Source organism: Populus trichocarpa, chromosome 18, assembly GCF_000002775.5.
Source record: "Populus trichocarpa isolate Nisqually-1 chromosome 18, P.trichocarpa_v4.1, whole genome shotgun sequence".
Classification (NCBI taxonomy): domain Eukaryota; kingdom Viridiplantae; phylum Streptophyta; class Magnoliopsida; order Malpighiales; family Salicaceae; genus Populus; species Populus trichocarpa.
This window is the reverse complement of record NC_037302.2, coordinates 8,814,532-8,825,132: the sequence shown is the minus strand read 5'-3', so window position 1 is coordinate 8,825,132 and position 10,601 is coordinate 8,814,532. Positions and strand designations below refer to the sequence as shown.

The window sequence follows — 10,601 nt, the reverse complement described above, 5'->3', positions numbered from 1 at the left end:
ATTATAATTTCCTTGCAAGTTATAGTCAACTCATGATGATGCTAAAACTATATTGTTATCATCCAAGTCCACGATAAGGCTTTTTACCCACTTGTTTTATAAAAATGTTCAACATATATCGTGATGGTCAAATTTAGCATTGATTTAGCCTACTCGTAATTATTGATTTTCCATGAGGATACGCTAACACCTCATCATGACATGGTGTTTTTTATTTTTTATTTTTTTATTTCATAATCATTGTAATTAATCTGGAGACTTGCTAGATATGAAATCTTCATATATATAGCACAAGCTAACACCAACACGGCTTTCCAAATTTTTGTACTCACATTCTCGTAAAAGATTGGTTGAGCTTTTAAGGAATTAGAGATGCTCATCCTTGTATATTAGACTTGATCTTCAATTTATCCCTGTAAATCCAAATGCTGCCAATTTATCCTTTTATTTCATATCATTCTTCTTTCTTTTTTGTCAAGTATTATTATATAAATTGATAAAAATATGCTAAATATCAATTTAGATTAAAAAAGTATAATGAAAGAAGAATGATTTTTTTATTCAAGAACGTAGTAAGTAATTAAATTTACCAGAACAAATTAAAGATTGATTCTAAAATATGAAAAGAAATTGAATTAGTTTTTCAAAACTCTTGAAAAGGTTTATTCACTCACTGCTCTCTTTTTTTATAGAAAAAACAAAAAAAAAAGGTGGTGAAACACAACTCTGCCAAACTGGAGAGCCTTCCCATTTTATAAGACTTTCCACCTCATGTTGTCACCTCTATTCCTCAACCACTGTTGTCATTTCCCTCTACTTCTAGCCTTTTAGCTTTATTTATTTATTACTTATAGACTGCCCTTGTTACCAGGAGTGCCGGTGGCCGACTCGGTGGTCACCCGCAGGCTCCTTCGATCAAGCTGGCGTTGCCATATATATTAAGCAAGGATTGACGAAAGTGTCACCGAAAGTGATTGCCTGGTTTCTTTCCAGCCTTGATCTTCGACAGGCTCTAGAAATCGCACCATGTGTTATGGCTTTTGTTAAAGCAAACAAAATGCAGGGGGCAAGATATTCACCTTCCTAGACTTTGGTGTCGTCTTGGAAAATGTGGTGGTTAGTCTAAAGGAACTTGCTTTAGGGTTCATTCCTTTTTGTAGCAGAGGCTAAAAAGAGTTTCAAGCATGTTTCATTTCTTATAATTAGGATACCATAGATTTCAGCATGAATCTACCCTGCCAAACGCCTGAAAAGGGCAACCAAAGACATCTTTTTCCCTCCATGGGAGCACAAAAGACCCTGCTTAATCAATCTTGAAGAACCTAGCAAGCAAGATCTCTCTAAAATAGGCACCTAGAGCAAGCATGTCTTCGAATATGAACCCAACTGTTGGTGGAAACTGCGAATGAATGAATTCTATGAAAGCCAAGGAACGGAAATAAACCTTTTGATTGCACTTCAGACGATTTGTAGACGTGAAACAAAGTTTGATGATAAATTGATAGCGTCCACATCATAAAACTAGATGGAAGGTGAAGGTGCATCTTAACATCTGCATATATATGTACATGAGCATAACAAAAGGCATAGGGCCATCATCACAAAGGTACAAAGAAACTAATCTCATAAGGCGAAGCTGTGTCAATACCATCCACTGCACGATGTTTATAGGACTGGTCACTTCTCTGTAAGGTCATGCCTTATACAATAGTTATGATTCCATCCCTTGTGGCAGTATCATCGCCCATTTCACTCTCTATCATTGCTGAGTCAACGACAGACTGCACAAAAAAAAAACTGGTGAAAAAACAAAGTAAACAAACAAATACATTTATTACTTGATATTTTCTGCACCACCACCGTGATTCCTCTTTCATTATCACACGAAATTGCCCCCCTCAATCTTCTTCGGGAACATGGATCTAAGCTTAGTACAACCCAAAAGTTGAGAGTGTACACAGTAATGATAACGAGGCAAAATTTCCAAGAGCTTTCCATTTTCTGTTTTCATTCTTTGCAAAATACTGCAAGAATCATCTTATATGATGTTGGGTACATGGCAGTTTTACAAAATGCATGGTCTTACGTGGGTACCTCTGTGTTATGTTCTATTATTTGAGTTTTCCAATTCACATGGACAGAACAGAAGCAATTCAGTTTTACAAAATGCAACCACAAATTCATCTATGCACTCCAGCCATGAAATCAATTGTATAGAGAACCATCCAGCCATTTTGCAAACACAGATTTCATATAATGAAGTAGATACATTGTAAATTTTATAAGCAATCTCCACGGAGTGATTGCAAGTAAACAGTTGCGAGGAGTATAAATTATCTCATGCTCCTCGTCTGAATAATGCTGTGCGAAGTGACAATGGCTGTACTTTAAATGAATACACAATTTTCCATGAAAACAGTGTCTGTTACCACATAAAACAGTCAACATAGTCTATATTTGAATTAAATAGGTGGCCCACACTACCAGCATTCCACCCTATTTTTTTTTCAAAGTAAAAATGATATCAAGATGATGTAAACATTCTTAAAAAAAAAAAAAAAGGGTTTTTGGTCATTTACCCGAATGGATTTAATAAATTTGACTAATTTAATAATATAATTAGAGAAGATATCAACATCAAATAAAGTGAAAAAAAAGACAACAATGATTCAATACAAAAGATTAATGCTTGCTAATATTATGAAAATATATTTTTCAATATTCTTAAAATATCTCAATGATTTTATCTGTTAACAAAGTAAATTAAATGAGAATTGAAAAATTACATGGAAAAAAAAATATGAATCTCAATTTCCAGTAAATAACATGTTAAATGAGGAAATCAAAAAGAAAAAATTTAAAAAAAAAACAAAAATTAACCTGAGTCTGTCTAAACCAGCACACCAAATCTATAACTTAGTCGTGGAACCAAGATAATGTTGTAGAAAACAAGTTAAATAAAATTACTAAATTCAATTCTCAAACCAACATAATATCGAAAGGTGAAATTGAAAAAAAAAACAAAAAAAAAAACCAATGAAAATAAAAGGCTCAAGTAAACTCTATTAAACTTGTTGAATCCATGACCCAGGACATGATATCAGGCTAACTCCATAAAAAATAAAGTTTAAAAAATAAAAAATACTAACAAACCCAATATTGAGAGATGAAACTTAAAAAACCTAAAAAAAAAATAAAGTCAACCCGATCTAATCTTAAAAACTCGTGACACAAATTATGAGGCCAGATTATAGCATAAAAGACAAACCCAAAAAAAATTTAATGTTAAATTCTCAACCAACCAAAATAATTAGAGATAAAATTGAAAAAACAAATTAAACAAAAAAAAAGGATCAAAAAGAAAAAATAATATAGATTTGAAAATAAAGATGACCAAATTTGACACAAATAAAATCAAATCATGAGAGATGAAATTAAAAAACAATTTCAATCAAGAAAAATGTTAAGAAAAAATATAAATAATAATCCAAACAATGAAGATCAAACTTGATATAAAAATAAAAAGTCAATGATGAAATTTAAAAAAAAAAATTAATTCAACAAAAGATTCAAGACTAAATGCATTGCAATCAAAAGAATGAGGACCTAATTTGATTCAATAAACAAATAACCAGACTTCTATGTTTTTTGCAATGTCCGACATGTTTTTCGAGGAGGAAAAGAAAAAAGGAAAGGAAGAAAAAACATGCCGCTAGCACTCAACCGCCGCTCATTTGGTGGAACTCACCCAACCACAGTGATGGGGGCGTCGAGACGCATCGAACGCCGCCTTGGAAATCTGCGTTGGAAATTTTCACAGCACAGCACGCGCCACCTGAAAGGCACTGGCAGCACCCACTTGCTAGCATGTGCCCAACACGCGCTAGCTGATTTTTTATTTTAATTATATTGTATATATATCAAAAGACCCAATCACCCTTGACCCTACATGAGAATTACGAAAAAAGTAAAATGAAATGACAAAAATACCCCTGCATCCAAAACCAAGAGTTTAATTTTAAAGGGCATTTAAGTCATTGCATTGTGCAAAAAAAATTGAAAAGTCCAAAATGCCCCTTAACCTATGTTAGATGTTTTTTTGTCTTTTAAGGGTCATCTAGTAATTACATTATGCAACAAAAATGTAAAAAGATTGATTAACCTTGTTCAATTTTGTAATGACTAATGGGTCAAAAAAGACTTCTCTATCCCTAAGACCAAGTTAATTAAGTTTGTTCTTCAAGGGCAAAATGGTAATTTTATTGTGCGAATCCAGCAAAATATGAGTGTGTGCACAGAAAAAAACAGAGCTCTTGTAGCATTTTTTGTAATAAACAAGCAATAGCTAAGACAAAAATAAGCAAAAATAGATGGATATTTTATTGCATTAATAATTTTGAATGTGAAAACCAGAATCACTTAAATTTACTGATTGTTAGTAGACCTAAAAAGCCTATATCAGACTAAAGGACATTGAGGATGGTGTATCAAACTACACATCTCAATGCTCGTAAAAGTAGTCAAAAAGGCATTTGGATTGGCAGGAATATATTGCTTGGTCTATAAATGCTACAACTAAAATGCGAATAAAGCATCTTATCAACCTTCTATAACACACCAACGCATGATATGCAAGCCCCTTCTTAAAGCTAGAAAATAATGTGTACAGGAATATATATGTATCTCATGAAATTTTCTCAAGAGATGCAGCGCACGTGCCCTTTACTAATGCACAGAAAATTTATCAAAATGAATCTGTCATATTAAATTAATATGATGTCAGAGTCGCAGGAATAGATAAGCTAATAAAATGAGAGACAACCTAAAAATTACAAAGACATACAATAAGATTACTGTGGAACTGGTGCAGAACAATTTGCATGAATTTCCCATGTCAATCAAAAGCGCGCACAGTACGTTTAATACCATGTTTGGTACCCAACTAAAAAGAATCTGAATAATCCTAAGTCCTAATTGCTTGGTTAGTTATGCATAAGAATATGGAAAGTAACCTTAAGTTCCTGTTCACAGCTTTTAAGTCTGTTGGTGTATTCTTTCACTTGCAGAAAACATTTTTGTAGCTGCAGGAGAAAACAATCATTAAAACAAAAGAAATGACCCAAAAAGTGCTACTCAACCACCCATAGGGTAAATGTTGCAATTACCTTGGTCAACTGCATCCTACGTTGCAAGGAGAGCTTCTTTGCAGTCAGCAAAGCACCCTCTAATATCTGCATTGATCATCAAAAGTCAGGGAAAAAAGCAGACAATGGAACACTGTCTAAGCTAAAAATGCTTGCCTTGAAATTAAAGAAATACCAGAGCTTTTTTCTGTAAATCTGAAACAAATTGCTGTTTATTTTCCAACCTCTCCTCCATATGAGAAACCTGATAAGCCAAAACATAACTGCTTAAAGAAAACCTAATGCATGGGAGAGAAATTATTATGTACTCAAGGCATATTGCTTTCTCACTCACATAAAAGTGGGTCCCGCAATGATAATTTCCCATGGGATCCATTTTATGTGTATCGGGAAGGGAGCGGAGCAATACACTGAGAGTACTACATAAGATATGATGGCCATAAAAAATAAGAAGCTACATAATCAACTTCCTCAATTTTGTTTACTCCCACTTACAAGGTGATACCATTGACTGATATATGCAGTACGGGAAGATAATGTGAGCATTTTGTCTTTAATTTCATGCTTTATATTTATTTCCAAATAAACAGCATGAATCACGTCAAATCCATCCATTAAAATCAGCTGTGCAATTGGATGTGTGGCTCATGCCTTTACAAACATAGGAAAATCAAATGAAAAAATCACAAATGTCTCTCATTTAAAACTCAAAGGAGAAAGCAAACCTTGTTTTTAAGTTCATCATGCGTCTTAGTTGATTTCTCAAATTTTTCCTTCACCTGATAATAAGACGAAATCAGTAATGACTGAAAAGTCAAAAAACTCAACCCTAAACAAGAGCGTAACTTGTTTTACAAATTAAATTGTTCCAGGCTAACCTCATCATGGTAATCATCACTTGAATATGATGAAATTTCCCTTTTATGCTGGTCATTATATATGGAACTGGAAAACATAATGAACATTTTTATTCAGATAATTCTAATCAATTAACATTGTGACAGTGGAATAAATATAGCACACTCTCTTTACAGAATCATGTCCCCAACAGGCAAAAGAATGCAGACCTTATCAACCAATTGATATGTAATACATGTTCATGACCATGAGATGGAACTTTCACCAACCATCGGCATATTATGATCATAGAAAAACCAAATTTCAAGTATCCGTGTCCATGAGAGACATCATTACCACACCAACCTTTACAACTCCTATTTGGCACATGAAGCACAAATTGAAATCCCCATCGAAACAGCCTCAATATTTGCCTTAAAATTCTACTAACTGCCATTGCTGACTGACATTCCTACATGTATCACTCTCACAAGAACTCACGCTTTTATTGCACTTTCCACATTTCTTCTTCAATGACAAGGTTTTAGAAATTTGCAAAGTACTTTTATCAAAAACAAAATCACAAAAGTACCATTCCTTTGTGACTGTTCCATCCAACAAAACTTTGCTAAGTATTGTGATGGTCTAGCATGTAACAACCTCATTTAAACTCTCTGAAGGAAAAGAATATCCTGACTCAGTGACCAAGAGAAAATCCCTAAAGCAGAACCATAAAATTTGTTTTTAAAAATCTGCTTCTGGATTATCTGTGCGGTGTAGCAAGTTTTCCTCTTTCCTTCATTTGTGTGTATGTGGCAGGAGGGAAGATGGACTGAATTAAGACGATAAACTTGATCTAGTTGAAGATTTACTTTTGCTTCGTGCTGCAATTTTTATTCCCTTTACAAGCACCACATCAGACATAACAAGAACCTTATAAGATGAATGGATATGTAAACAAGCACAAAAATAGAGCTAACTTACTGACGTGGAGCATGGTACAACCATATTTATGAACCAAATAGACAAGACCAAGCATGAAGAGAAGTCCGTGAAGAAACCCGGAAGCATCTAATATGAAGCTTCAAGTTGTTATTTTAATTATTTTTCTAGTTAATTTTGGATTTTAATTATTTGTTTTTAATTAGTATTTAGGAATTCTAATGCTAGATGGATTCTATTAGTTAGGTAAGTTTTAGTTGTGAATCATTTTCTATAAAGAGTTCTATTTTTAATTAGAAATCCTTTCTCATAAAAGATTTTAAGACTAATATAAATAGAAACGTCTAGTTTATTTTGAGAAGAAGGTTATTATTAAGACTTTTAATAAAACAATAGAGAGTTTTTTCTAAATTTCTCTACATTTTAAGGCTGTAACCTTAGGACTTGAGAACCCTAGCTTTTAACCACACCATACACCATGTCTCTTTCCAAAGTTTTTCTTTTCATTTTGGTGGAATGTGGCATGTCTAGATATAGTGTAGGTAACCAATTTAAGAGTTAAGATGCATCAAAACCAAATTGTTGCATAAGTATGTCGTATGAAATATGTTCGGATACCAAAACACCAATGAATGACATGAAAGATAGGCAACATAAACAAAGACAATATACCCATTCAGTTTCCTTGAGTTCTGATCTGAGGCCTTGTCAACAATTGTAGGATTGCCATTGGTTCCACCCATCTCCCAATCTCGATCCCCATCAAGATCATGACCCCTTTCCTTATTCCTATCACTCTTCCATTCTTTTTCTTGCTCATTATTCTCCAATTCTCTCTCTCGGCTACGATCTCTACCATAGAAACCATCCCTTGCTCGATCATGAAGACGTGCATGCTCATATCCTCTTTCACTGTCTTCATCATAGCCCCAAGAGCGATCCCGCTCTCTAGACCTGTCATTGTGCCATTGTCGGTGCCTGTCATGATCATAGTCCCTTTCACGACCTCTTTCCCTACCCCTCTCTACATGAGATCGGATATCTTCTCCAGTGAAATTTGATTTTCCACTTCTACTCGTTACTCCATTTACTCTTACAACTCGACCATCAATAGTCTATAAACAATCCTCACAGTGGCATAAGCTAAAAAAATCTAAGAAAATCCATTAAAAAAAGGAAGAATTGCAGAGAGAGAGATTCTACCTTGCCATTCATGTCATTGATGGCATCAATTACAGATCTAGGATTTCTGAAAGTGACAAAGCCATAGCATTTTCCACTTGTCCCATGGTTATTAATAATCTGGAAAGCATTATCAACGAACTCAACTCTCTAAAGTTCTAAACCATCTACTTCACTTGTAATTTTTGTTGCAAAGGAGAAATTAACTTTTATTTTTATTTTTTTTGCTTTATTTATTGTTGAATTTGAAGTAAGATAGGATGAATTAATTACCTTAACAGCGACAATGGAGCCATAGAGATTGATAGGATGAATTAATTACCTTAACAGCGACAATGGAGCCATAGAGATTGAAGACTCTGCGAAGAGTATCCTCAGAGGCATTGTAAGGGAGTCCTCCTATATAAATTGACCTATCATCATCTATTGTCATTGTCTTCCTTCTCCCTGTAGCTGTAGCTGCACCTGCAGGTATGTACTATCAATCCATTACTTTAACCCACTCTTGTTTGCTAGTTTAAATTTTAGAATGCTATAGAATTTCTCGCAGAAAGTTTATAAGATAGAGAGCTTGCAATAAGTTCTCAACAGGAATAGCCAAACAAAGCTTCTTTTTTTTCAACAAAAAACCTGACTTGCCTCAAACTGGTTCAACACCATACATGGTATTGCAGAATGAATTTGGTTTGATATTATGATACACTAACATCAAAAACCAATCTTTTTATCTAAACCCAACTTTGTTTTTAAAACAGAAGGCATGAGATTAGGGGCATAAAAGATCAAACAGCATAACAAAGAACTACACGCTAAACCTGATATAGATTATGGTAATTGTTATAATATTTTGTCAAGTATCTTCATGGAACTCATTCTCCTCTAATGAATCACGAACATAATTTAATTTATGAACAAAAACAAAAACTACTCGTGGTTGTATCATGATGGGAGAATATCATGCCCAACTACCAAACCACTCAACTGCTATCAAATTCATTAATACAGTACCTGTAATTAAAACCTAAATTACAATCTAAAAACCCTTCTTGACTTTCATCATTTAAAGTGTCATGAAGTCAAGTTGCTAAAAGTCTATACCCATGGTCCTTCACCCTATCAAATGCTGGCCCAAAACAGAACAGTACTAGTCTCAACACCATTTCATTCATGCTCCTTTTAAATTATAGGATAGCCACATCTGCTGCGAGACAGATTATTGGATATCTAATCGCATCTCCTTGGTTTCGTTTCTTAAGTTGATCTCTATCATCCAATTGTAGGAATCAAATTCTGCAGGACCTCATGTCTTAATACACTGTGTATATGGAATTACTTCACAAGGAAATAAAGTCCAGTTATGCAATATTACATCTGTTCAAGGACAAGATCTACTCAAGAATCCTATAGAAAGGAATCCTGAAGAGCACATAGCACAACTCGGTTCCTTTGACTGCTGGACTAAAAGGTACAACAAAATCTGTAAAACCATCGAAAGGGGGAAAAAACCAAGTATAGACAGCCAAACTATGGAACATCAGATCTTAAAGAATGACCATGCATTATAGGGAGTACTAAACAACGTACTTGATCCACTACTAACAAAAACCCATGAATATTTACTCCTCAGGGTGTGGATTATAATTTAATCATTAAGAAGCACAATATCATTAATAACAAACCATTTATGCATTACTTGATATGGAGATTAGTGGGAATTAACACATTGCAGGTTTAGCTTAAAGAGGAATCCTGTTTCCTAACAATTGTTTATGCTGAAACAATTCCTTAACCCTGTTATAATGGCTGGCTCACGTATATATCTTCCTTTAAAGCAACTGATGGTGTGCAATCAAAGAACCCAACATCTCAATAGAAGAAGAAGCAAATAGAGACAGATTATTTTCCAAATCATTGAAGAAACAACACTGCTATGCGCATCAAGAAAGCAAAAACGAACATGAACAAGAAAAGGAATCATACCTGACTGCAGGAAACAGAAGCCGTTCGTTGCCTCCCCTGAAAGCTAAAAAACAACAAGTCTTCTTAAAAATATAAATAATAACCTGAACCCACTTCCTCTATCTCTCTATCTTGAGTATCTTCTATTTATTATCACTCTCTGCGCCCTCGCTCTTTCTCACCTCTCCAACCAAATTTCTTTTTTATTTCTTTGTGTATACCCTTTTTATTCTTGTTTCTTTTCTATTTTCCCTTTCAAGGAAAGTCGGGTTTTTTTAAAAAAAATAAAAGGAAGGTGATATCTCATGTGCCAAAAAAAAAAAAAAAAACAAGGTCATACGTAGCTGACTCACTACCTATTACTTACTGTAAAAAAAAAAAATACTGCTATAAAATAATAATTTTTATTATTATTATTTGGATCCCATTTGAAAAATCATATACTACTTGGGTACAACTATGTCATTTACAAAAAAAAAAAAAAACTTATATAGTATGCTTATTTTCTTCAAAACAAAACACTTTACATCATTATAT

General features: G+C 33.8%; 1 protein-coding gene across 2 annotated transcripts; it reads right to left on the bottom strand.

The window, feature by feature from the left end:
* Window positions 1–1,430: 1,430 nt before the first annotated feature.
* Window positions 1,431–10,278, bottom strand: LOC112325085 (zinc finger CCCH domain-containing protein 25). Of its 2 annotated transcripts, none has more exons than XM_024590752.2 (10): window positions 10,086–10,278; window positions 8,428–8,570; window positions 8,127–8,225; window positions 7,596–8,038; window positions 6,023–6,089; window positions 5,870–5,917; window positions 5,320–5,388; window positions 5,166–5,231; window positions 5,013–5,081; window positions 1,431–1,781 (listed from the first exon to the last, which is right to left on the bottom strand). In XM_024590752.2, exons 2-10 carry the CDS (start codon window positions 8,536–8,538, stop codon window positions 1,701–1,703), a joined length of 1,053 nt encoding a protein of 350 aa, XP_024446520.2. In that variant the 5' UTR covers window positions 8,539–8,570; window positions 10,086–10,278; the 3' UTR covers window positions 1,431–1,700. The 2 variants fall into 2 exon arrangements, with proteins under 2 accessions (XP_024446520.2, XP_024446519.2); XM_024590751.2 differs by having other exon boundaries at window positions 5,870–5,923; window positions 10,086–10,274.
* Window positions 10,279–10,601: the final 323 nt, after the last annotated feature.